General features: G+C 45.5%; 2 protein-coding genes and 1 non-coding gene across 11 annotated transcripts in view; 1 reads left to right on the forward strand and 2 right to left on the reverse strand.

Annotated features, from left to right (window-relative positions):
- Nucleotides 1–13116, forward strand: part of CAST (calpastatin) — a 142117-nt gene extending 129001 nt beyond the window's left edge. For 7 of the 8 annotated variants that reach the window (XM_038765955.1, XM_038765959.1, XM_038765958.1 and 4 more), the window contains 8 exons: nt 1270–1368; nt 5682–5786; nt 6041–6133; nt 8623–8661; nt 8885–8977; nt 9641–9703; nt 11097–11162; nt 13031–13116. In XM_038765955.1, coding sequence (XP_038621883.1) covers nt 1270–1368; nt 5682–5786; nt 6041–6133; nt 8623–8661; nt 8885–8977; nt 9641–9703; nt 11097–11147 — 543 coding nt within the window. In that variant the 3' untranslated portion in view covers nt 11148–11162; nt 13031–13116. The remainder of the gene's footprint in view (nt 1–1269; nt 1369–5681; nt 5787–6040; nt 6134–8622; nt 8662–8884; nt 8978–9640; nt 9704–11096; nt 11163–13030) is intronic. The other variant, XM_038765956.1, reaches the window with a different exon arrangement.
- Nucleotides 13117–15331: 2215 nt separating this feature from the next.
- ERAP1 (endoplasmic reticulum aminopeptidase 1) overlaps nt 15332–27934 on the reverse strand; it is a 40592-nt gene continuing 27989 nt past the window's right edge. For both annotated transcript variants that reach the window (XM_038765953.1, XM_038765954.1), the window contains exons 15-20: nt 25632–25788; nt 23315–23499; nt 19750–19911; nt 18270–18410; nt 17108–17189; nt 15332–15858 (exon numbers count right to left, since the gene is read on the reverse strand). In XM_038765953.1, coding sequence (XP_038621881.1) covers nt 15700–15858; nt 17108–17189; nt 18270–18410; nt 19750–19911; nt 23315–23499; nt 25632–25788 — 886 coding nt within the window. In that variant the 3' untranslated portion in view covers nt 15332–15699. The remainder of the gene's footprint in view (nt 15859–17107; nt 17190–18269; nt 18411–19749; nt 19912–23314; nt 23500–25631; nt 25789–27934) is intronic.
- Nucleotides 25385–25522, reverse strand: LOC119944896. Its single transcript, XR_005456037.1, has one exon. It is a non-coding gene; the product is annotated as a small nucleolar RNA SNORA7 (small nucleolar RNA).

The raw sequence follows: 27934 nt of genomic DNA on the forward strand, positions 1-27934 counted from the left end.
CTTAGTACAGTGCTCTGCACAGGAAGTGCTCAATAAATGTGGTTGATTGAGTCCTCGAAAAAAATCACCTCCAGGAAGTGTGTTTCTGGAAGCTCAGAGTTAGAAAGTGAAGGTGGGCACGAGGATGGTAGCAGAGTCGAATCATCCAGTGTTCCTTTCTGTCCCCTGGAAAAGAGTGTTGAGCTAGGTAAAATGACTTGCTAGAAAAAAAAATCCATATTTATTCATTCATTCAATTGTATTTATTGAGCGCTTACTGTGTGCAGAGCACTGTACTAAGCGCTTGGGAAGTACAAGCTGGCAACATATAGAGACAGTCCCTACCCAACAGTGGGCTCACAGTCTAGAAGGGGAAGACAGAGAACAAAACAAAATATATTAACAAAATAAAATAAATAGAATAAACACGTACAAATAAAATAGAGTAATAAATACATACAAACATATATACAGGTGCTGTGGGGAAGGGAAGGAGGTAAGACGGGGATGGAGAGGGGGGTGAGGGGGAGAGGAAGGTGGGGGCTCAGTCTGGGAAGGCCTCCTGGAGGAGGTGAACTCTCAGTAGGGCCTTAAAGGGAGGAAGAGAGCTAGCTTGGCAGATGTGCGGAGGGAGGGCATTCCAGGCCTGGGGGATGACGTGGACCGGGGGTCGATGGCGGGACAGGTGAGAACGAGGCACGGTGAGGAGATTAGTGGCAGAGGAGCGGAGGGTGCAGGCTGGGCTATAGAAGGAGAGAAGGGAGGTGACGTAAGAGAGGGCGAGGTGATGGACAGCCTTGAAGTCAAGGGTGAGGAGTTTCTGCCTGATGCATAGGTCGATTGGTAGCCACTGGAGATTTTTGAGGAAGGGAGTAACATGCCCAGAGCATTTCTGGACAAAGACAATCCGGGCAGTGGCGTGAAGTATGGATTGAAGTGGGGAGAGACAGGAGGATGGGAGATTGGAGAGGAGGCTGATGCAGTAGTCCAGACAGGATAGGATGAGAGCTTGAACTAGCAGGGTAGCGGTTTGGATGGAGAGGAAAGGGCGGATCTTGGCAATGTTGCGGAGCTGGGACCGGCAGGTTTTGGGGACGGCTTGGATGTGAGGGGTTAACGAGAGAGCAGAGTCGAGGATGACACCAAGGTTGCGGGCTTGTGAGACGGGAAGGATGGTAGTGCCGTCAACAGTGATGGGAAAGTCAAGGAGAGGGCAGGGTTTGGGAGGGAAGACAAGGAGTTCAGTCCTTCTGGGTAATAGAAGCCTCATGTGTGCTTTTTGTCTTTCAGAAACCCGCAGCCAAGAAGGCCTCCCCTGCCACCTCAGAAGTGGTCTCCTCCTCTTCAGCTCCTCAGTCCCATGCGGCCGCTCTGCCCCCACCCACCTCAGTGAGCAGTGGGGGATGCGGGTGGGGGCTGGGGAGGAAGACTGGTTATTTATAATAATAATTGTGGTATTTGTTAAGCACTTACTATGTGCCAGGGATTCTACTAAGCACTGGAGTGGATACAGGCAAATTGGACTGGACAAAGACTGGGGCTCATAGTCTTTTTACAGATGAGGTATTTGTTAAGCACTTACTATGTGCCAGGGATTCTACTAAGCACTGGAGTGGATACAGGCAAATTGGACTGAACAAAGACTGGGGCTCATAGTCTTTTTACAGATGAGGTAACTGAGGCCCAGAGAAGTGAAGTGATGTGCCCAAGGTCACACAGCAGACAAGTGGTGGAGCCGGGATTAGATCCCATGACCTTGTGATCATGACCTTGGGACTCCCAGGCCAGTGGTCTATCCTCTAGTCCAGGCTACTCCTGGTTCTAGCTGAGATGTTCCACAGAAGCTCGAAGGGCTGGTGAGGGCCTCCTCCAGGAGGCCTTCCCAGACTGAGCCCCCTCCTTCCTCTCCCCCTCCTCCCCCTCTCCATACCCCCCGCCTTACCTCCTTCCCTTCCCCACAGCACCTGTATATATGTATTTGTACGTATTTATTACCCTATTTATTTATTTATTTTACTTGTACATATTTATTCTACTTATTTTATTTTGTTAATATGTTTGGTTTTGTTCTCTGTCTCCCCCTTCTAGACTGTGAGCCCACTGTTGGGTAGGGACCGTCTCTATATGTTGCCAACTTGTACTTCCCAAGGGCTTAGTACAGTGCTCTGCACACAGTAAACGCTCAATAAATACGACTGAATGAATGAATGAATGAGGGCGAGAGCACATGTCTCGAAAGATCCTCGAGGGTGGGAATTGTTCCCATTAACTCTACTGTACTGAAACCACTACCAGAGCGCTTGTAGATGGAGAGTGGGGCATTCTAGGTGAGATGTGTCCATGGAGTCGCTTTGGGTCAGAGATGACTCGACAGCCTAAGATAAGACTGTCTCAACACTCAGTATAAAATACTTGGCACAGAATTTGAACTCAGTAAATAGCCTGGCTTGATTGTGGTTGACAGGGTTCAGCCACCGTCCACGAAGGGTTGGTTATGTGGGTTTCTCCAGAGCAGGAAGCAGTATGAGAGTGGAGAGGGCCATGGCTGGCTGTGAGCAGAGTATCAGGATTCCTTGGTAGGTTGCCAGCTCACTTCCCAGGAAAGGAATTTTCTCCTCATCACCTGTTTTCCCCAGACCCAAGTACTCTTGAATCCTGGGATTTGTTTGGCTGCCTGGTGTCATCAATCAAGCAATTGGTAGTATTTACTGAGTGCCTTACTCTGTGCCAAGGTCTGTAGTAGGAATAATTTATTTATATTGTCTGTTTCCCCCTCTAAACTATAAGATCCTTGTAGGCAGGGGATGTGCCTATTAACTCTGTTACATTGTACACCCCAAACTCTTAGTACAGTTCTCTGCACAAGAACTGTAAGCGTTCAATAAAGTCAATTGATTCATTCATTCAGTCGTATTTATTGAGAGCTTACTGTGTGCAGAGCACTGTACTAAGCGCTTGGGAAGTACAAGTTGGCAACATATAGAAACGGTCCCTACCCAACAGCGGGCTCACAGTCTAGAAGATTGATTGATAGTAGAGGATTATCCTGCTTCTATCCCAGTGCTTAGTAGCATGATGTAATGGATACAGCACAGGCCTGGGAGACAGAAGGTCATAGGTTCTATTCCTGGCTCTGCCATTTGTCTGCTGTGTGACCTTGGACAAGTCACTTCACTTCTCTGGGCCCAAATTACCTCATCTGTAAAATGGGGATTAAGACTGTGAGCCCCAGATGGGACAGGGACTGTGTCCAACTTGATTTGCTTGTTTCCATTCCAGCACTTAGTAGTGCCTGGCCCATAGTAAGTGCTTAACAAACACCATCATTATTGTTCTTACTGTGTGCAGAGCACTGTACTGTTTGGAAGAGTGCTTACTATGGGCGAGACATTGTATTGAAAACTCTTTGTGGACAGGGAATGAGGCTGTTATCGTATTGTATTCTCCCAGGTGCTTAGTACAGTGCTCTGCACACAGTAAGGACTCAATAAAAATGATTGACTGGCTGAATGAATAATAATAATGGCATTTAATACTCCATTTATTTTACTTGTACATATCTATTCTATTTACTTTATTTTGTTAATATGTTTGGTTTTGTTCTCTATCTCCCCCTTCTAGACTGTGAGCCCACTGTTGGGTAGGGACTGTCTCTATGTGTATATATATATATATACCTGTATATATATATGTATATATTTGTACATATTTATTACTCCATTTATTTTACTTGTACATATCTATTCTATTTATTTTATTTTGTTAATATGTTTGGTTTTGTTCTCTGTCTCCCCCTTCTAGACTGTGAGCCCACTGTTGGGTAGGGACTGTCTCTATGTGTTGCCAACTTGTACTTCCCAAGCACTTAGTACAGTGCTGTGCACACAGTAAGCGCTCAATAAATACGATTGATTGATTGATTAAGCACTTACTATGTGCAAAGCACTGTTCTAAGTGCTGGGGATGTTACAAGGTGATCAGGTTGTCCCAAGGGGGGCTCACAGTCTTTATCCCCATTTTACAGATTAGGTAACTGAGGCACAGAGAAATTAAGTGACTTGTCCAAAGTCACACAGCTGGGAATGAGTACTAAGCGCTGGGGTAGACATAAGCTAATCAGGTTGGACAGAGTCCCTGTCCCCTATGGGGCTCACAGATTTAATCCCCATTTTACAGCTGAGGGAAATGAAGCACAGAGAAGTCTAGTGACCTGACAAAGATCACACAGCCAACACGTGGAGGAGCGGGGATTAGAACCCAGGTCCTTCTGACTCCCATGCTTTATCCACTAGGCAACACTGCTTTCTATCCCCAAAATGCTAACCTTCGGAGATGGAGTCGGCATTCCCACAGGTCTCCATAGGGCTCCTCAGGTCTAAGGGGGATCCCTTCGCCAGAGCTCACTCTGGGCTGGTGTGGATGTCACGAGCGCTCACTGTGAAAAACAGAAAATCCGGAACAAAGCACACTCCTTTCCCAACCTTTGACGGGTCGCTTTGCGTATCTGGCTATGGCAGCAGCACCAATTCGTTCTCGGAGGAAATGAGCGTGATCAGTCAGTCAGTAGAATTTATCAAGTGCTTACTGTGTACAGAGCACTGTACTAAACACTTGGGAGAATAAAACCTAACAGTTGGTAAACACGTTCCCTGCCTGCAATGCATCCCTACATGGTAACAAAGAGAAGCAGCGTGGCTCAGTGGAAAGAGCACAGGCTTTGGAGTCAGAGGTCAGGGGTTCGAATCCCAGCTCTGTCACATGTCTGCTGTGTGACCTTGGGCAAGTCACTTAACTTCTCGGAGCCAGTTACCTCATCTGTAAAATGGGGATGAAGAGTGTGAGCCCCACCGAGGGACAACCTGATCACCTTGTATCCCCCCCAGGGCTTAGAACAGTGCTTTACACATAGTAAGCGCTTAAAAAATGCCATTATTATTATTATTATGTGTTTCCTGGAAGAGAATATGTCAGTCAGTGGTATTCATTCATTCAATGGTATTTATCAAACACTGTGTGCAGAGCACTGTGTTAAGCACACATACTGTGTGCAGGGCACTGTACTAAGCATTTGGGACAGCATAATGTAACAATATAAAAGAGTTTGTAGACATGTTCCCTGCTCAAAATTCATCCCTTCATGGGACAAAGGTGTTAGTACAGTGCTTGGCACATAGTGAATGCTCAATAAATATGACAATGAATGATGTAGTGGCATTTGAGTGCAGGGCGCTGTACTAAATGCTTGGGAGAGTAGAGAAGCAGCATGGCCTAGTGGATAGAATATGAGCTTGGAAGTCAGAAAGACTTGGCCTCCGCCACATTGTCTGATGTGTGACCTTGAGCAAGCCACTTCACTTCTCGGTGCCTCAGTTACCTCATCTGTAAAATGGGGATTAGCCCCATGCGGGACAGAGACTGATTTGCTTGTATCCACACAAGTTCTTAGTATGGTGACTGGCACGTAGTAACTGCATAAGAAGTACCACCACTATTATTATTATTATTGTTGTTATTATTATTACAATACCATTGTTGGGTAGGGACCATCTCTATATGTTGCCAACTTGTACTTCCCAAGCGCTTAGTACAGTGCTCTGCACACAGTAAGTGCTCAATAAATACAATTGAATGAATGAATGGAGTGGTAGCTATGATCCCTGACCTAGAGGAGTTGACTTTTTTTTTTCTTTTTTTCCTTTTAGCAGGAAGACAAAGGGCTGGATGATGCCCTGGACCAACTTTCTGACAGTCTAGGGCAAAGGCAACCTGACCCAGATGAGGACAAGCCAATGGAGGACAAAGTCAAGGTAAAGGAGAGGGCTGGCCTCGGGAAAAGACCACAGGCCCGGGAGGCAGAGGACCGGAGTTCTAATGCCGGCTCCGCCAGTTGCTGCTGCGTGACCTTGGGCAAGTCACTTAACTTCCCTGAGCCTCAGTTACCTCATCTCTAAAATGGGGATTAAGCTTTAAACTCTGCGCACAGTAAGCACTCTAAATACAGTTGAATGATTGTGAGAAGCTGTAGAAATGAATATTGATTCTGCCTGGTTGGTGTTTTTAGGAAAAAGCTAAAGCAGAACACAGAGACAAGCTAGGTGAGAGAGATGACACTATCCCCCCCGAATACAGGCATCTCCTGGATAACAATGACCAGGTAAGCAAGATTGGAGTGCTGTCTGCATTTGAGGATTTTTTTTAGTGACTTTTCACCGGATTTTGGCGTGGCCTAGGGGAAAGAGAAAGGGCATGGCAGTCACAGGCCCTGAGTTCTAATCCTGACCCCAATACTTGTCTGTTGTGTGGCCTTGGGCAAGTTGCTTAATTTCTCTGTGCTTCAGTGACCTCATCTGTAAAATGGTGATTAAGGCTGTGAGCCTCATGTGGGACAGGGACTGTGTCCAACCTGATTAGCTTCTATCTAACGCAGCGCATAGTTCAATGCTTGGCACATAGTAATGGCTTAATAATAATAATTATGGCATTTGTAAAAGCACTTACTATGTACCAGGAGCTGTACTAACTGCTGGACAAATACCATTAAAAAAATAGTTGTGGAATACACTTTGGTTGTGATGGAGACATTACTGGTGGTAAGGACAAGAGACACTGCTATTGATGTGCTCTTATTCGGGAGGAAAAGTGCAACTGTAAAGTGTAGCTCCTTGTGGGCAGGGATTATGTCTACCAACTTCTATTATATTGTACTGTCCCAAGTGCTTAATACAGTAAGTGCTCAATAAATAAAATTGATTAATTGAAGCTAAGTAGATAACTAGATATGAAATAGTATTTATTGAGGCTCTGTTTAGGGAAAATCTAGGCAAAGCACAATGGAATATCTTTGTTACCTTCCCAAAAAGAAGAGATTTTTCTCTCCATTTTTAGCAAGTCGAGGGCTGTCCTTAATTCTACCACTTGCCTGCTGCGTAACTTGGGACAAGCAGCACAGCCTAGTGGATAGAGCCTGGGCCCTGGAGTCAGAAAGACCTGGGCTCTAATTCTGGCTTCACCAACTGTCTGCTTTGTGACCTTGGGCAAGTCACTTAACTTCTCTGTGCTTCAGTTACCTCATCTGTAAAATGGGGATTACTGTTGTGAGCCCCACATGGGACAGGGACTGTGTCCAACCTGATTTGCTTGTATCTACCTCAGTGCTCAGAACAGTGCTTGACACATAGTAAGCATTAACAAATACCATCACTATTATTATCATTATTATTTCTTCCCTTAAATTATCTGTGCCTCATTTTCATCATCAGTAAATCGAGGATTAAAGACCAGTTCTCCCTCCCACTGTGCTTGGCACACAGTAAGCGCTTAACAAGACCCTCATCATTATTGATATGAGTTCTAGAAATTAGAGGCTCATTTTAAAATGAGGGGCCAATGAATTATTATCTGCATTACTTGTTAATTTGGAGCCCCCTCTTGGAAGAGAGCTGTGCTCTGGTACCCACGACAACTAGATGGAGTCTTTCCGACCCCAGGCCTATCACTTCCTAAGCAGTACCAAGTGCAAGTAGAGCCCTGCTGACTCAGAATCACTCGGCTCCCTGACAAGGTGGGCCATGTTGGAGTGTAAAAAAGCAGCAGAATTGCCTGCTAGGGAAGATTCTGCCCATCAGCTGGGGAAACCCATGCTGAATGTGCAGGTGATGATGGAATGATTTGACATTTTTCAAAGGCAAGCGTCAATCAATCAGTGGTATTTGAGTGCTTACTATGTGCAGAGCACTCTACTAAGCCCTTGGGAATGTACAGTACAACAGAGTTGGGAGACGTGGTCACTGCCCACTTGGAGCTAACAGTCTGGAGAGGGAGAAGGACATTAAAATAGATTAAGGATGGGGGACCAGTGCTTGGCACATAGTAAGCGCTTAACAAATACCATCATCATCATCATGGGGAAAGTGGTAGAGTAAAAGAATCTGTATGGAAGTGGTGTGGGTCAGGGGTGAGGATCAATTAAGGGGTACACAGCCAAGGGCATGGTTGACACAGAGAAGAGGGTGGATAGGGCAAATAAAGGGAAGGCCTCTTGGAGGAGGTGTGATTCTAGGGCAGTGTTTTTTTAAGGTGGGGAGAGTGGTGGACTGTCAGAGATGAAAGGGGAGGGAGTTCCAGGCCTGAAGGAGAAAGGGTCGCCTTTAGGCCTGCCTCTGGACTCTGATAGAAGCAAGGTTGGGCAGGAGTGTGGGGGAATCTGGGCTTCTAAAGGTCTCCAATCAGTGGTATTTATTGAGCTCTTTATACAGAACACTGTACTATGGGCTTGGGAAAATACAATCCAATAGAGTTGGTAGGTACATTTCCTGCCCATGAGGAGCTTAGTGCCTAGAGGAGGGGACAGGCATTATTATGTTGTGGGCAGGGAATGTGTCTGTTTTTTTGTTGTACTCTCCCAAGCTCTTGGTACAGTTCTCTGTACGCAGTAAGCACTTGATAAATATGATTGAATGAATGAATAAATAAATGATTGATATCTACAGCCAGATGGATCCTCCGGGGGTCTGAGGTGGCAGAGTCCCACTGTCCCCAGAGAGCAGGGCAAAGACCCATGTGATCTCACTTTGTACCCAGCTCTGAGGGTGGGGCAGGAAGGCTGCTGAAACTCGTTGGGCAAAATGTGATCTTGTATTTCAGGGGAGCCCGGCGAAGCCACCACCCCCTGAAGAGCCCAAGGTAAGAGCCGCAAGAGTTTGGTTCAATGTTGCTTCTGGTTTCCAGAGTTGAATTCTGGCCACGGTAGGGTGGGAGATGGTCTGTGTCCTCCTGAGTCTAGCAGGGAAGGGCTGTTTATGTGAGGAAACCAAGCTCCTCTTTGCGGAGGAAAGCGAGGAGGCCCTTGAGCATTTCTGTTGAAGCTTCAGTGAGGTTCGGCCACTTACGGCGGCGGCTCTTTCAGAATCCCTCAGACGCCCAAGATCCTATCGACACTCTGTCCGGGGACTTCAACAGCCGCGCCGAACCTCCAGAGGCTCCCAAGAAGTCGGCCAAGGTGAGCGATTTTCTGACAGAAGAGGTCAGGCTGTGGAGGCATGGGGGTTTCTTGAGTTAGGACTCAGGCAAGAAGATCACATAAACATGGGCCAGCACACGTAATCCACACTGCCACCACTGACATCCTCCTCATATTTGTCAGTGCCGGGTTAAATTCCTCCAATCCTCCTAAGTAAAAACTCGCACTTGACTAGTTCCCTTAGTTACCTCATCTGTAACTTGGGGATTACTGCTGTGAGCCCCACGTGGGACAGGGAGTGTGTCCAACCTGATTTGCTTGTATGTACCCCAGCATTTAGAACAGTGCTTGGCACATAGTAAGCCTTAACAAATACCATCACTATTATTATTATTATCATCATCATTATTATTATTATTATATTATTTCACTTATCTGTAAATGATGGTAGCTCCCTGCAGGGCACACCAACTGGGAAGGTGGGGAATGATGAAATTCATTCATGCTCTCTGGAAATGAGGCATATTGAAGGGGCTGGGGGAGCTGAGACCCCAGGGTGTGTGACAAAGATCCCCTCTCTCAATCTGTCGATCCCACCCTTATGCCCATGAGAAGGCTGGGGTTGCTAGGCCGAGGGCAGAGGCAGTTGGCAGGCTGCCTGTCAATGACCTCACATGCCTGACTCTGTTTCTCTTTGCATAGGACCGAAGTGGAAAGGCTGCAAAACCCAAGAGCCAGGAGAGCCCCCAGGCTGCTGCTGACCAGGTAACTGGAGCCCAGGAAGGGCAGCTAGGCAAGGGAGGAGTGTCGCCAGAGCCCCCAGGCTGCTGCCCGGGTATCTAGAGACTGAGAAGGGCAGCTGGACATGGGGAGAGTAGGCAAAGTTCCTGGAATCCTGCCTATATAACCAGTGTCTGAGGCTGAGCCCCAGGGAGTGTAGATGAAGTACCTTTCCCCTTCCATGGCCATGAGACCCCTTTCCTGCTCAAACAGCCTTCTGCCCGCAGAGAAGGGTAATATCTCCCAGTTGAAGTGGGGATGCCAGCTCAGAATCTCTCCTACCTGTGATTTATCTTTGTGTCTGTCTCCCCAACTAGATTGGAAGCCTCTTGGGGGCAAGGATCATATCCGCTAACTCTAGTAAACTCTCCTAGGGGCTTAGTACGGTGCTCTGGACACACTGATTGAGCCTGTATTCTCCACCAATGCAGGGTTTCAGTTACCCCTCCCATTCCAGACCCATTTCTGTGTCCGGAGGAGGGGAGGGAAATGGGGACAGGAGGGTCAAGTAGAATCTGACCCACACGATCTGATGGTCAACGCTGGGTGATTCAAAATTACCCAAGACTGTGGGCTCCCCAACTGGGAAGAAATAGAGACAGAAACAAAAGGTTATACAGACATTCTGGTCTGAGGATTCTGCCCTTTCTCCTCCTCCCTTAAGGGAAACAGTTTAATCTGGCCATCCAGAACCCTGCTCATTCATTCATTCATTCAATCGTATTTATTGAGCGCTTACTGTGTGCAGAGCACTGTACTAAGCACTTGGGAAGTACAAGATGGTCTGTTCTATTAATAATTATGGTACTTATTAAGCACTTACTATGTGCCAAGCACTGTTCAAAGCACTGGGGTAGATACAAGTTAATCAGGTTGGATGCGGTCCCTTTCCCACATGGAGTTCACACCCTTAATCCCCATTTTACAAATGAGGGAACTGAGGAGAAATGAAGTGACTTGCCCAGGGACATACAGCAGGCATGTGGCGGAGCTGGGATTAGAATCTAGGTCCTTCTGAGGTCCAGGCCCAGGCTCTATCCACTAGGCCATGCTGCTTCTCCCTCCCAAGTGCTTAGTACAGTACTCTGCATCATTAAGTGCTCAATAAATACAATTTGCTGGATCTCCCCTCCCTACTTGTGTCGGGTTCTTGTCAGGGGTTAAGTCGGTGCAGGAATTTTGACTGGAAAAACCCATCTCTCAATACCTGTCTGGATCTGCCCTTTTCACAGCAGCCCAGGAACGTGGTTCCTTTCATCCCTACTCCTGTCACCTTCTTCCAAACACTTGACTTGCTGTTAAGATGGAATAGTTGGGGCTTTTAGGATACATGCAAGAAAGAGGTCTGACCAATCGCTTGCTCTGCTTTCTCTTTCAGGCAAAGGAGCCATCTTCCCAGAAAAAGTCTGATGGAAAAAAGAAAAGTTAAAGTTCAAGCTGTTTGGTAAGAGAGAGAACATCTTCTGTCGCCATCTGAGTCTTGTCAGTTAAATCTATCACTTTCAGGCTATCTAGCCCCTGCTGGCTCAAATTGGTGGAGTGTTGAATTACATATACCCTGATCAACAATTCCATGACAAGCATGTAAAAAAAATGGGCTCAGTTTCTGGAATGCTGAAATAAAGGACCTGAGCAGTCGGCTACATTAAAGTCGCTTGACAGGCTCACTGGAGAAAATTAGTGTCCACAGCGAAAAGCGCTTCATGTGCTCTGTCAGTTCTCTTGCTTGGCTGAGTACAATAGACTTAGTCTAGTGCTCTGCTCCCAGGAAGCACTCAATAAATACAACTGATGGATTGATTTTTCCCCAATACAATGCCTGGGCAGAAGAGGTTTTTGTACCACAGAGTAGAGAGAAGACTACAGGTGCTTAAAATGGCTTCTGCTCATCAGTCCTAAGGTAAATCCAGACACAGAGTGAGGATGGGGGAAGAGATAGTAATAATTATGGTATTTGTTAAGTGCTTACTATGTGCCAAGCACTGTTCTAAGCGCTGGGGTTATCCCACGAGGGGCTCACAGTCCTTATCCCCATTTTACAGATGAGGTAACTGAGGCACAGAGAAGTTGTGACTTGCCCAAAGTCACACAGCTGATAAGTGGCGGAGCTGGAATTAGAACCCACGACCTCCGACTCCCAAGCCCAGGTTCTTGCCAATAAGACACACTGCTTCTCAGTGGTGGAGAACCCAGAAGATTGCTCTCCTTTGGGAACATGGGCAGGGTCGAAGAGCCTGGAATGACCCTGGGGTTGTGCAGTTTGCTGTTCCTCGGGGTCAAAAGTTCGGGCCGTACCTCCACTCTGCCCCGGTGAGGCGGGCTTCTGCCTGCCCCTCTCCTCACAGGCTGAACTGGGCCAGGGGCCCAGATTGTTAAAGAAATCAGGCAGAGATAATAATGAAAGCCATTTTTGATTGGGCTTTCAGGAGAGCTCCATTTTTGGAGAAGAATGATAAGCAAGTTGGCCGCAATCATCTGGACATTAATGTTCTCTTTGAATGAGTGGCCTGAGGGGAGTCTGAAGTGGAGTATAGGGGACCTGGCATGAAGAATGGGACATCAAAATTATAATAATGAGGGTACTTACTAAGCATTGACTATAAGCCAAGCACAGAAAAGCAGCATGGCCTAGTGGATAGAGCATGGGCCTGGGGGCCAGAAGGTTCTAATCCTGGCTGTGCCACTTGTCTGTAGTTTGACCTTGGGCAAGTCACTTAAATTATCTGTGCCTCAGTTACTTCATCTATAAAATGGGGTTTAAGACTGCAAGCCCTATGTTGGACATGGACTGTGTCCAACCTGATTAGCTTGTTTCTACCCCAGCGCTTATAGTACGGTGTAGTACAGCCCATAGTAAGCGCTTAACAAATACCATAAAAAAAAACACAATGCTAAGCAGTCTAGGGTAGATAATCAGATCAGAGTCAGTCCCTTCCAACCATGGGGCTCTTAGTCTGAGACACACAGAGCGAGGATGGGGAGACTGAGGCTTAGAGAGGTTAAGCGGCTTGCCCAGAGTCACTCAGTAGGCCATCGGTGAAGCCAGGGTTAGAACCCAGGGCCCTCACTCCAAACTACATGCCCTTTCCACTGAGCCTCCCCTATTGTCTGTGAATCATCTCAATCCAATTCCCCAATGTCCTTCAGAGGTGGGTTTTACTATTTCCCTCGGCTCTTGACGCCAGAGTCTTAACTTCATTGGCTGTCTGGGGCCTGTGGCCCCTTTTGCTTGTTAATCTGCTTCTGATACCTGTAGCACTGGAACTTAAATTGTCAAGCATTTGACCTTTTCCATTCTTTGCATTCCTTTAGGACGTCTACATCTTGTACAAATCTCAGCAGGTGGACAGCAACTTTCGAAGAAAAGGCTATTGCGGCTAGCGATTATTCAGGGTGGCTTTCATTCATCAGTGATTTTCATTTCTTGAAGTACTGAAAAATATTGTCATATTCTTTTCTGGGAAAGGATTGGGTTTTGTCCTGGGCAGTGGCTTATTGCACTGAACGTTACTATACTTGGGACTTAAAAAAATAACGGTCTTCAGTTAGGAGAGAAAGAATGCTTTATATTTGTACAAAGTCTATTTTCCTTGTAGTTTCTGCCTGTCTCCATAGTGCTCTAATTCCATTCTTGGGTTTTTAACATTTGAAAAAAGACATTTTGCCTGTTTTGGAAAGCAGTTACTTGTGGTTACCCCTCTGTCACTTGGAACAGTGATGAAGCACCTGCCTCCCTAGGCCTAGCTGACAATAAACTGTCAAAACCTAGGCTGTTCCTGTTCTGCAGATCCACAGCCAAAGGGTCATCTTTCCCAATATATTATCTTTGCCAAGCATTGAGTTTTCCTGGACACGTGCGCTAATGTGAAATCCTGCCTTAATTACCTGTACCGCCTTACCCAGAGGCTGAATGAGGAATAAAACAGCAAGAGCAAAATCCCGCTCTGAATCAAGGCCAGAACCCAGGCATGAATCAAATCAAGTTTTCATGCACTGAACTGTTGCCGCTTCTCTTCCTAACCAGTTATGCAAGGTCACTGGGGAAAAGCCGAAACGCCTGTGTCAAACTTGAAAATAGTTTCAAAGCAATAATTTGTTCCAAATTATTAAACATTAGTCTTTGCACTGAAAGCTTTGGGACTGGTGAAAACTGAATTTGCTAAACAAATGAGAGAACATAAAATTTCTTCTGTGTATTAAAGCGATAGAGTTGCAGATTCCTTCTTCCTGATCAAACAAGTGCTACTCTCCAGTGTGCTACAAGTGTGACTACTTGGTAAAACCCTTTGTGAGGCCAGTGTGTCTTCTGGACGGCATTTGTAGGATTAGTAGAATGTGGACAAATGTTTGTCGTTGTAACACTTTGCTTCCTTGTGGTTGGCTGACGGGAGAGATGCTGAGCTGCTGGGTAAGTTTTATGTGTGACCTTGGGTTCTTGCTGCAGATTTAGACTTTATATTTATACTAATTTCATCGCCCAGGGGGCCTGGAGGGACAGTAACCAGAGTGCACCTGAGTACCCTCTTTCCTCAATTTTTCACTTCAGGTGCTTTTCACAGCCCCGGAATAAGTCCCGGGGCAACAAGGGCCGTAATTGAAGCTTGGCTTCCCCAACGGCTATGGACAGAAGCACCCAAACTGTTCACATTAAGGCTGCAGCTTGGAGCATTGTCTGGCTGACTTCCTTGCTTCTGCTAGTCTAGCAGTGGCCATCACCCCTGTGATTCTTGGCTTTGACTGCCTAGTCCCAATGTTCAAGAGCAGAGCTGTTGGAAGCCCTGCACCTCTGCTCACCAAAAAAGCCTGACACAGGCTGACTTGGTGGGAGGGTGTCTATCTGATGTGGGAAATTAGTCCAAAAACAAAAAGCCCACCCTCCGCCCTTTTCGCCCTGGGTGGCATAATAATAAGTGTGGTATGTAAGTGTTTTACTATGTATTAAGCACTGGGGCAAATATTGGACACAGTCGCCATCCTCCACGGGACTCCTGATCTACTGGGGACGGAGGGCATCTTTAATCCCCATTTTACAGATGAGGAAATGGAGGCACAGAGGACTAAGTGAGTTGCCCCCGGTCACACAACAGGCAAGTCACAGAGGTAGGATTAAAACCCAGGCTTCCTGAGACGAAGCTCTGAGTTCTTTCCCTTAGGGCACTGGCATTTTTTCCTCACTTGTGGAATAGAGAATCTATGCAGCAATTCAGCATTACCCAAAGATGGAGGAATCAACACTAAACATGAATGTGGAGTTCAGGATCCTCTCCCCTCCCCTCCCTGTTAACTGGTCACGCCTCTCTCTGGGCTATCTCCTGCTGATTAGCAGAGAGGGCAAAGGTGCTGAGGATCTATCCAGGTGGGAGGAAGTTGTTGCTACTACCACTCACCTTGAGCAAACAGGAACAAAGAAACGGAATCAGCTTTCTGCAACTGAACGCCTAAAGGAGGTGCGCTTTGGCCACGATCTGTTCACCAAACTGATTCCTGCTGCTAGCTACCGGTTCCCCAGATGAAAAAGCACTGCCATCTTCCTATCCCCTTAAGCCTTTAGAAAGCAGAATAGAATATTATATTGAAAGCCAGAAACAATGCCATTAAAAACCATTTCAACAGTTTGTGTTTGTGTTGGTTTTTACTAGGAAAATAGGTCATTTCTAAGTTTTATCATTTACTGTTGTCAAATACCAAAGGTTAGGTGATTCCCATAACTCAACATCCTACCCTGACTTTGAATCCCACCCTGGCCCTGTGTCACTTACCCTCTTCAAACGCTTCCCCCACACGGACCGGAGGCATTTGCTGCTCTGAATGAGTTGGTGGTCCTGTTATCCAAATCCCACCTCCGATCTATCATTTTTTTTTTCCAGGTAAGACCTTACCTAATTCGGTCCTTTAAAATTTGGATAATTTTGGAACAGTGAAAATTCCAGTCTGAATGTTGGTAACCAAAATGATCTGGAGACAGCCATCCAGGGATTGTACTACAGTTCCACTCCTTTGCTTTGATTTTGCAACCACACTTTGATCTTTTCAAAGTTAACGTCCATCCAGCGTATGTTTTCTTCGATCGTTTCCACCGTTTGTTGAACGCAGCGGAGCTGGGACCCATTTTCTTTCAAGGAGCTGAAGAATCCTTTCACCTTATGGGGAGAAAACGAGAAGTGCAACTTTAAGGTCTGTTGATGCTTTAACTGGGTAACGGGCCCAGACTGAGATAGGGAAGTCCAGACTCCAGTGCCAGCCTTTGGGCACCCAGAAGGCCCAAGTTGTGGGTTGCAGTTATGAGCTCCAAGTTTCCTCTCTGTGGGTGACCAGAGGACTGAAGAATTCCATGGCCCCAGAGTTGGTGACTGATGTTTAACTTAACATGACCGTTTAGATGTGGCTCTTTTCAGGAGAAAGAATACAGTGCCGAAAGCTTCAAACATTCAGTGTAACAGAACAAGAAATGACCTTTTCAACCCCACACACTGAAGTGAATTTCACTGTCGGTGGTATCTTTTAGTAAAGCAAAGCACTGTTCTAAGCGTAGAGAAGCAGTGTGGTTCAGTGGGAAGAGCCCAGGTTTGGGAGTCAGAGGTCATGGGTTTGAATCCCAGCTCCGCCACTTATCAGCTGTGTGACCTTGGGCAAGCCACTTCACTTCTCTGTGCCTTTCACCTGTAAAATGGGGATTAAAACTGAGCCCCACGTGGGACAATCTCATTACCTTGTATCACCCAGCGCTTAGAACATTGCTTTGCACATAGTAAGTGCTTAATAAATACCATCATTAATATTATACAAGGTAATCAGGTTATCCCACAGGGGGTTCACAGTCAATCCCCACTTTACAGATAAGGTAACTGAGGCACAGAGAAGTTAAGTGACTTGCCCAAAGTCACACAGCTGACAAGTGGCAGAGGCAGGATTCAAACCCATAACCTCTGACTCCCAAGCCCGTGTTCTTGCCACTGAACCATGCTGCTTCTTTACAAAGGACAACACGATATTCGCACATACACTTTACATCTGTTATTTATGACCACGCAGACAAGAACTTTCCCAGTAAACACCTCAAAGCTTTGGAAAGGCAGAGTACACAATACTTTCTCATTTCCCTACCAAAATGAATTCTAATCCCCACCCACAGATGATTTCTGCTTTGGACTGAGAAAACAGGGACCCAATTCAGGAAAAAGGCACCATGCTCTCAGGGCTGCTTGGCAGGTCAATGCAGAAACAGCTCATGGTTCTGCCCCACAAGCTTTGGTGCAACCAAAGTGGTTCCCTCCCACCTAACATCCTCATCCAGTATCCTGGGTCCTCTAGTGATGTGTAGGTCTCCCGGGTTTTAACTAAGCAACTTGCCCAAAGACATGATGGCTTAAGGGGAAAAAGCCAAGTTACCTCTTCAAGCCGGGCTCTCGTCGAATACTGATTGGTCGTTCCAGTTACCATGTGTGCTAGGGATGTTGAGCCAAGTTCAAACCTAAGAGTGACGATAATTAAGAGTCATATGACAGAATAAAAGGAGATATACAGCAATATGCTTTTTTGAGGGGAAGGGCTTTATTATCATTATATAAACATTTCTCTGTCTTCCCCTGTCCCTAGGAGCTATGTGGATTGGGTGGTTTGTGTGTGGTTTTTTTATGGTGTTAAGTACTGTTCTAAACACTGGGCTAGATTAGATTAAAAATCAATCATATAGGAGAAAGTCCCGGTCCTACATGGGACTAAGGGTGGAAGGAGGGAGGAGAACAGGTATTGAAACTTCATTTTACTGAGGCCCAGAGAAGTTAAGTGACTTCTTACCTCATCTTACCTCCTTCCCTTTCCCACAGCACCTGTATATATGTATATATGTTTGTACATATTTATTACTCTATTTATTTTACTTGTACATATCTATTCTATTTATTTTATTTTGTTAGTATGTTTGGTTTTGTTCTCTGTCTCCCCCTTTTAGACTGTGAGCCCACTGTTGGGTAGGGACTGTCTCTATATGTTGCCAACTTGTACTTCCCAAGCGCTTAGTACAGTGCTCTGCACACAGTAAGCGCTCAATAAATACGATTGATTGATTGACTTGCCCAAGGTTGCACAGCGGGCAAGTGGCAGAGCCACAAATAGGACCCAGGTCCTCTGACTCCCAGCCTGTGCTCTTTCCACTAGGCCATGCTGCATCCCTATTATCCTATGGTTTCTTTTACCACTTCCTTGTTCAACCCTTGTACCCAGTCATTCATTCATTCAATCGTATTTATTGAGCGCTTACTGTGTGCACAGCACTGTACTAAGCGCTTGGGAAGTACAAGTTGGCAACATATAGAGATGGTCCCTACCCAACAACGGGCTCACAGTCTAGAAGGGGGAGACAGACAACAAAACAAAATATATAAACAAAATAAATAGAATAGTAAATATGTACAAGTAAAATAAAAAGAGTAATAAATCTGTACAAACATATGTACAGGTGCTGTGGGGAGGGGAAGGAGGTAGGGTGGGGGGGATGGGGAGAGGAAGGAAGGGGCCTTCCTAGACCTAGTCTAGTCCTAGTCCTACTTACGTCTTGACGAGACTGTTCCAGTTTTCCTTCAGAAACTTCCAGGCCAAAGGATAGCCAACCCGGTTTCTGCCAACCAACGAGAGAATGTATGGGAACTCCTGGGTCTTTATCACATTGCCCTGGAAACTTTGATCAAGCAACCTACAGACCACAAGGGAGACACACAATTGGGATTAGTAGTAATCAGATTTATGAAAAACAATGTGTGCAAGGCACTGTCCTGAGCCATGGGAACCAAGTAGATGGCTGAGAATTAGACTCAGTCTCTGGGCTCTAAGAGGCTCACACTGTCAGAATAAAGGTGGGAAATGAGGACAGGGGACAGAGAAGGAGAAATGAAACAAGAGAAACACTAAAACATACGTGAAAAAATAGAAACAGGCAGGAGGATATGTGGCTAGAGGGTCAAGGAGCAGAGAGGTGAGAGACAGGAGAAATCCCAGGACAAGCCTAATCAATCAATCAATCAATCAAAGGAACCCCTGCCTCACTGCCACAGACTCTAACCTCATTGTGAGCTGGGAACGTATCTAACTCTGTTACATTGTTAAACTGTAGTCTCCCAAGCACTTAGTACAGTGCTCTGCACACAGTAAGCATTCAAAGAATGACAATGAAAAAGCAAGAAAACTGACTATTTTTGAACATGTATTATTTTTGCAATAATGCTTATAGAACTAAATTGTTCTATATTGCACTTTCCCAAGCATTTAGCACAATGCTCTGTAAAGAGTAAGAGCTCAATAAATACCATTGATTGATACATTCCGATATATTAACTAGAGCCCACGTTCAATTCCTACTTAGATGCTGGTCTCCCTGCCCTCCTTTTCAGTTCAAGGTTGAAGTTTTTGGTAAAGCATTTCACTCATGAGCTTATTCTTTATTTTGTTTTTATAAAAGCCATTCGATTAAAATACCTGAAAAGTATAAACTCTGTTAAACTCATTTCTCATGATTTCTCTGCTAATACCCTGCTGCCCTTTCCATAATCCCCCTGCCCAACTCTCCTTACACAATTCTCCCTTCCCGCTTTCCCTTACAATGGGCATTATTTGCCAAATAAAAATGGATCCGCAACTGTTCTGTGCTGAGCTCCCGGGGACTGTAAGCTCTCTGTGGGCACAGATCTCATCTACCAACTGTTTTCTCCCAAGCGCTTAGTTCAGTGCTCTGCACACATTAATCAGTCAGTACATTCCACTGATCGATTGATTCTGGCAGTTCAGGCTGGTGCAGATTTTCCTGGAGGTGGGAACAAATAATTCCTCTTTTCTTTTCCCCATCCAGCTTTTCTGGAGGCCACAGAGCCCCCTGTTCCCTCCCCACTGAACACAGGGACACAGGGAATGTGTCTACTTATTATTGTACCACATTCTCTCAAGTGCTTAGTACAGTGTTCTGCATGCAGTAAGCGCTCAACAAATACGACATAGTGAATGAACGCCAGCATCAATTCAACACAGAGTGAATTACTCACCACTGGAGTTTGTCTGGATTACTGCTGATACAGAGAGCAAATTCTATCTGGCTCTTTTCTGTGCTGGATAGGGATGACTGATACTTGTGGAAGAGGAAGTCCCAGCCTGCGTCTGTCTGGGCCCCAACAGCGAAGATGGCCAGGGTCACATCAGTTGGCAATCTGCAGGAACGAGACCCCAACCCCACCATCCCAGTGAGGCTCTGAGAAGGTTTGGTATTTGATTGGCCTCACCTCCTCCAGGAGGCCTTCCCAGACTGAGCCCCCTCCTTCCTCTCCCCCTCCCCATCCCCCCACCCTACCTCCTTCCCCTCCCCACAGCACCTGTATATATGTTTGTACAGACCTATTACTGTATTTTACTTGTACATATTTACTAGTCTATTTTATTTTGTTAATATATTTTGTTTTGTTGTCTGTCTCCCCCTTCTAGACTGTGAGCCCATTGTTGGGTAGGGACTGTCTCTATATGTTGCCAACTTGTACTTCCCAAGCACTTAGTACAGTGCTCTGCACACAGTAAGCGCTCAATAAATACGATTGAATGAATGAATGAATGAATTGGCACCTAAGATTCACTTCATAACCAATCGAAGCTTAGTGTATTTCTGGCTGTTACTCATTTGAGAACATTTTTTGTATCCCATGATGATTCAGTTTAAAGAACTAGTTGAACTGCAGCCTTGCAAATATCTGAGAAATAGAAATGTATTATGGTTCTTTACATGCTTTGTGACCCCTTCTAAGAATTCATGACATTTAGTGAAACACAGATTTTCCCATACTGTAAGCTCCTTGTGGGCAGAGATCTCATCTACCAACTGTTGAACTGTTCTCTCCCAAGCTCTTCGTTCAGTGCTCTGCACACATTAAGCATTCAGTAAATACCATTAATCGATTGATTCTGGCAGTTCAGGCTGGTGTAGCTTTCCCTGGAGATGGGAACAAAGAATTCCTCTTTTCCCCCATCCAGCTTTTCTGGAGGCCACAGAGCCCCCGGTCCCCTCCCTATCAAACAGTGCATCTCCGGGAGCCAAGACACTTAGGGGCCCCTGGCATCACCTCCCTAATATCCCAACTTACTTAATGATGATGTGTTCATTAAGCATTTATTATAACACCAAACACTCTGGCAAGTGCTGAGGTACTTACAACATAATCAGATCAGACATTCCCTGTCCCTCTTGGGGCTGATGGTTTAAGAGGCAAGAAGAAAAGGTATTTTATAATAATAATAATAATAATGATGGCATTTATTAAGCATTTACTATGTGCAAAGCACTGTTCTAAGCGCTGGGGAGGTTACAAGGTGATCAGGTTGTCCCATGGGGGGCTCACAGTCTTAATCCCCATTTTACAGATGGGGTAACTGAGGCACAGAGAAGTGAAGTGATTTGTCCAAAGTCACACAGCTGACAATTGGCAGAGCTGGGGTTTGAACCCATGACCTCTGACTCCAAAGCCCGGGCTCTTTCCACTGAGCCACGCTGCTTCTCTATCTCCATTTTACAGATCAAGAAATTCTGACAGACACAGAAGTTAAGTGACTTGCCCAAGTCCACCTAGCAGGGCAAGAGGCAGAAATGAGACTCTAGAACCCTGGCTTCCAGTCCCATGATCTTTCATTCCTTATGGGCAGGGAATGTGCCTACCAACTCTGCTGTATTGTACTCTCCCAAGTGCTTAGCACAGGGCTCTGCACCCAGTAAGTGTTCAATAAATACCACTGACTGACTGACTTAAATGGAGCTCAGATGCAGCATCTTTGGGGACCAGGGGTAAGGACTTCAAGTTTCACATGCAGACTTTTTTTTTTAAATGGTATTTGTTAAGCACTTACTATGTGCCAGACACTGTACTAAGCACTGGAGTAGATATAAGCTAATCGGGTTGTCAATCAATCAATCGTACTTAAGGTTGTACCACGTGAAGCTCACAGTCTTACTTCCTATTTTACAGATGGGGTAACCGAGGCGCAGAGAAGCAAAGCAACTTGCCCAGGGTCACATGGCAGACAAATAGCAGAGGCAGGATTAGAACCCAGGTCCTTCTGACTCCCAGGCCCATGGACTACCCATTCAGCCAAACTGCTTCTCAGACTTAGACTGGGAGCTGGGTGGGAGCTAAGAAGTGACCACGCAGTTCACGGTTGCCTCAAAGGAGCTGTGAAATGCACCCTCGGTTGACACAGCTGCAGGGTCCGATATCCAAAGGAGTACAGTGCTCTGCACACAGTAAGCGCTCAATAAATACGACTGATTGATTGAGGGCTTGGTTCACAAATCCCAGAGCCCGTTTGGGAATGCTGATGACGCAAGTCTCTCCATAAGCAAAAAAGAATTGATCTGCACTACTTCAAATACTCCCTTCTGCATCGCCCTGACTTGCTCCCTTCATTTATCTTCCCTCCCCTCCCCACAGCACGTATATCTCTGTAATTATTTATGTATATTAATGTCCATTTTCACCTCTAGACTGTAAGCTCGTTATGGGCAGGGAATGTGACTGTTGTTGTACTGTAATAATAGTAATGATGGTATTTGTTGGGTGCTTACTATGTGCCAAGCACTGTTCTAAGTGCTGGGATAGATACAAGGTAATCAGGTTGTCCCATGTGGGCTCACAGTCTTAATCCCCATTTTACAGATGAGGTAACTGAGGCACAGAGAAGTTAAGTGACTTGCCCAAAGTCACACAGCTGACAAGTGGCAGAGTATGGACAACGACCTCTGACTCCCAAGCCTGTGCTTTTCCCACTATGCCACGCTGCTTCTCTCTCCCAAGTGCTTAGTACAGTGCTTTGCACAGAGTAAGCACTCAATAAATACAATTGAATGAATGATTTACTCATCGATTTCAACTGGGAAGGAAGAGGGAGGTTTGCCTACTCAATGTGCCTCAATTTCATCTATCTTGCCACCAACCCCTCATCCACATCCCCAACAGACCACCACTCTCCCCACCTTCAAACTCTTACTAAAATCACACCATCTCCTAGAACCCTTCACTGAATAACCCCTCATTTCCCCTACTCCCTCTCCCTTCTGCATCCCTTGTGCAATTGGATCTGTATCCTTTAAAAACTTGATTTTTCACCCCATTTTCAGCTCTACAGCACTTACAGACTTACCCATAATTTATTTTAATGTTTGTCTCCTCCTCTGGACTGTAAGCTCATTGTGGACAGGAATATCAATCAATCAATCGTATTTATTGAGCGCTTACTATGTGCAGAGCACTATACTAAGCGCTTGGGAAGTACAAATTGGCAACACATAGAGGCAGTCCCTACCCAACAGTGGGCTCACAGTCTAAAAGGGGGAGACAGAGAACAGAACCAAACATACCAACAAAATAAAATATGTCTACCAACTTTGTTGTACTGTACTCTCCCAAGCACTTAGTATAATGCTCTGTGCACAGTAAGATCTCAATAAGTACCCTTTATTGACTGATTGATTCCAGAATTTTTCCCACACACTTCGGCCCCGATGAGGTATGTGTTCTTTTCAATAGGCCCCGCTGCTTCTCTATCCCCTGCAAGGCTTAGGCAAAGAAGACTCACTTTAACGTTCCATTGGATTCCTTCCACGATTTAAAGAATCCTTCCGCCTTCTCCACACAGGGCCGGTACTTCCGTACGCAAGCCAGGAGGATGAGCTGGCTTCGCAGCATACGCTCAGAGACGGAGCCCTCGTCACTCCAAGACTGCTTGTCGATGAGCCCCTTCAATAATCTGATGAGGAAAGCCTGGAACGACATCAAAAGCGAAGGATTTCTGCCTGGTGCTACATTTGGGCATCATTTCCCAAACTATTCCAAACAATTCCCTCTTCTCTTTAGGCCAACGTACTACTGGACAACCAGATCAAGGACTCCCCACATGAGATGATGTGGATGGACATTTCTGTTCTAATCCCAGATCCGCCACATATCTGCTGTGTGACCCCTGGGCAAGTCACCATGCCTTATTTCCTTCAATCGCAAAATGGGGGTTCAATACCTGTTCTCCATCCTATTTAGACTGGGAGCCCACATGGGACCTGATTATCTTGTGTCTACCCCAGCGCTTAGTGCACTGTGTGGCGTATAGCAAGCAGTTAATGAATACCACAATAATTATTTTTGTAAGGCTCACAGTTTAACAAAATTGTTTGTCCTCTAGACTATAAGCTACTCCTTTAGACTGTAGGCTCGTCACAAGCAGGGAATGCATCTACCAATTCTGTCATATTGTAGTCTCCCAAGCACTTAGTACAGTACCCTATATACAGTAAGGGCTCAATAAATTCCACTGATTGATTCAAATGTCTCATTTCAACAACCTTAAATTTCATCCATCATTTGCCCAGGCGTAAATGGTCTCATCCACTGTCAAATGCTGGCTCTTCTATCAACAAATGAATTTCTTAAGAGATGGAAGAATTTTGTAAGGGATAGATTACTTCAGAGATCGCCTGTTTGCCACACTTCTCCAAAGGTATGTTGTCTACTTTTGGAAAGATGGGCCCACACAGAATCTCCAAAGTTAAAGACTATTAGGTTTCTTTTGATGATGTGCAAAGCAATGAAAATAACACTTTATCACCCTCTAACTTTTCATTCAGATTTCACATTCGGGGTGGGAGTGGCTGTTTCTGATATGGAGAAATGTGTGCCCATTCTTTGTTAGTGGGCAAGAAAGATTTCCTTTGGATTAAGGAAGCATTTGAGATGCAATGAGGATCAGGGATGTTGGAAAACCTGAGGTGTCTTGAAGGAGAAAGAGCAGATTTTAAATCACCCAGGATAAATATACTTTATGGCTAATAAAGTATTTCTGGCAGACAACCCAAATGCTACTTCAATTTCTTGCTCCTTGGCCCTGAAAAGCATGGAATGTTGATGAAGTAAGAAGTCTGCCTATAAAATGGTGGTGTTCCCGAGAGGTTAAAATGAAACACTAGCGTGGCCTAGTAGATAAGAGCACAAGCCTGAAAGTCAGAAGACCTGGGTTCTAAACCCAGCTTCACCTCTTGTCAGCTGTGGGGCCATGGGCAAATCACTTCACTTCTCTGGACTTCAGTTACCTTAGGGAATTAAGACTGTTAGCCCCATGTGGGACATGGACTGTGTCCAACCTAATTATCTTGTATCTTTGTCATATCTTATGCCGTCGAGTCGTATCCGACCCATAGCGATGCCATGGACACATCTCTCCCAGAACGCCCCATCTAAATAATAATGATGGCATTTGTTAAGTGCTTACTATGTGCAAAGCACTGTTCTAAGCGCTGGGGAGGATACAGGGTGATCAGGTTGTCCCTCGTGGGGCTCAAAGTCTTAATCCCCATTTTACAGATGAGGTAACTGAGGCTCAGAGAAGTGAAGTGACCTGCCCAAACTCATACAGCTGACAAGCGGGGGAGCAGGGATCAGAACCCACAACCACTGACTCCCAAGCCCTTGCTCTTTCCACTGACCCACGCTGCTTTTCAATACACCTCCATTTGCAATCGTTCTGGTAGTGTATCCTTAGAGTTTCCTTGGTAAAAATCCAGAAGTGGTTTACCATTGCCTCCCTCCCCAGAGTAAACTTGAATCTCTGCACTCGACTCTCTCCCACGCTGCTACTACCCAGCACAGGTGAGGTTTGGCTTGTAGCAGATTGCCTTCCACTGGCTAACCACTACTCAAGCCAGGAATGGAATGGATATGCCTCCGCTTGACTCTTCCTCCCATAACCAAGACTGGTAGAGTACTGGAAACTCTCCAGGTGCAAACCTGAGAGGGGTTCTCGTATCTACCCCAGTGCTTAGTAAAGCGCCTGGCACATAGTAAGTGCTTAACAAATACTATTAAAAAAAATTACACGTAGTCCAGGATTCATTTGAAGATATTACCTTGAACTGGGTTTCCACATCATCCATATCTCTTTTCTCCATCAGCTTATACATGGGAATCAGCTGGTTCAGACCTTGGAACACTGGCATGATTTGTGATTCGTGTTTCAGATATAGGGTCAAATCCAGAGCCTTCTCAATGGAGAGTTTCCCCACGCTGATGAACAGAGGACATGGAGACCAATAGCATGGATCAAACAGACAGAAACACAAATCTATCACAAATAATCTTTAAAATCCCCAAGATTTTTGGCCACCCACCCCACTGAGGCAACAATTATATTTTCTAAATATTGCAAACTATTTGAGGGCGGGAATCATGTCTACTAGTTATTTTTTTATGGCATTTGTTAAGTGCTTATTATGTGCCAGGTACTATTCTAAGTGCTGGGGTAGATACAATCTAATCAGTTTGGACACAGTCCCTGTCCCATATGGGACTCGCAGTCTTAATTCCCGTTTTACAGATGAGGGAACTGAGTCACAGACAAGCTACGTGACTTGCCCAAGATCATACAGCAAACAAATGTCAAAGCGGGGATTAGAGTCTAGGTCCTTCTTACTCCCAGGCCCGTGCTCTATCCACTGGGCCACGCTGCTTGTACTCTCCCATTTGCTAAGTGTAGTGCTCTGCACAGAGTAAGCACTCCATAAACTGATAGATCCTGTTAGTTTGTAAACTACTTGAGGGGAGGGAGCAGCCTCTCTTCTACCTCAGTTGTATTCTCCCAAGTGCTGTGTACACTGCCCAGAGCAAATGCTCAATAAATACTACATTAATGGATTGATTTTGTAGTTTGACTCAGGTTTCCCGCCAGTTACGAGAAAAGCAGTGCCTGTGAGTGGGAGACCGCCTATTCTGTGGGAGAGTTGGTGGAATCAGGAAGGGCTCAAGCTAAAATTTTCTCCTGAGGAGCCAGGCAGAGTCAGTCCCACTCTTCCCTAATTGTGGCGATCTGAAAATCAGAATCATGTGGGGGTTCGGCCTGTTCCTGGCCCCAGAAGGAATTAAAAGGAAGTAATGCAGGGGGAAAATGCCACCTCTTCTCCCAGCCTAGAAAACTAAGGCAAACTCCCATGGCTGGATGACTGAAGTATTTTCATTCAATTTCCAAACTACTAGATCAGGTCAAGGAAGCATGGCCATCAAGCAGTATGATCTAGTGGAAAGATCACATATCTAAGGGTCGTGATGCCTGGATTCTAATTCATTCATTCATATTTACTGAGCACTTACTCTGTGCAGAGAACTGTACTAAGCGCTTGGAAAGAATAATCTGGCAACAGATAGAGACAATCCCTATCCAACAATGGGCTCACAGTCTAGAAGGGGGAAGACAGACAACAAAACAAGTAGACAGGCATCAATAGCATCAAAAAAAAAATATCATTAATAAAATCCCACCTCTGCCACTTGTCTGGTCTATGACCTTGGACTAGTCACTTGATTTTTCTGGGTTTTGGTTTCATCATCTTTAAAGTGGGGATTAAATACATGTCCTCTTCCTCATCTCACCCTGAGCCACAACAGAGGCAGATCAGAGTCCAGACTGGTTTCTTCTGGGACCCTCAATCTACACTGGCTGCAGACACCATCCCAAAGCTTAGGGGAGCAGTGTTACATCGTGGAAAGGGCACACGCCTGGGAATCAGAGGATCTAGGTTCTAATCCCTACTCCATGACCTCGGACAAGTCACTTCACTTCTCTGGGCCTTAGTTAACTCCTCTGTAAAATGGGGATTAAAACTGTGAGCCCCATGTGGGACAGGGATTGTGTCCAACCTGATTAGCTAGGATCATCTACCCCAGTATTTAGTATAGTGCCTGACTGTAATCTACCAACTGCTTAGTACAGTGCTCTGCACATAGGAAGCACTCAATAAACTCTATTGATTGGCACATAGTAAGTACTTAGTATAGTGCCTGACTGTAATCTACCAACTGCTTAGTACAGTGCTCTGCACATAGTAAGCACTCAATAAACACTATTGATTGGCACATAGTAAGTGCTCACTAATACCATTTTAAAAACTCTCAAAGCAATCTGTAGCTCACAAGGATAAAACACACACACACACACACACACACACACCCTTTCACCTTCCCATTAGCCATCAGGAAAGCTATTTACTATTTATAGTATGTTCAGCACTTCCTAGTTGCCAAGCACTACACAAAATGCTGGGGCAGATATAAAATAATCCTGTTAGACACGGTCCCTGGCCTACATGAGGTTTACAGTCTAAAGGGGAGGGAGACCAGAAATTTAATCCCCATTTTACAGATGAGATACCTGAGGAAC

This window comes from Tachyglossus aculeatus, chromosome 23 (genome assembly GCF_015852505.1).
Source record: "Tachyglossus aculeatus isolate mTacAcu1 chromosome 23, mTacAcu1.pri, whole genome shotgun sequence".
Lineage (NCBI taxonomy): Eukaryota > Metazoa > Chordata > Mammalia > Monotremata > Tachyglossidae > Tachyglossus > Tachyglossus aculeatus.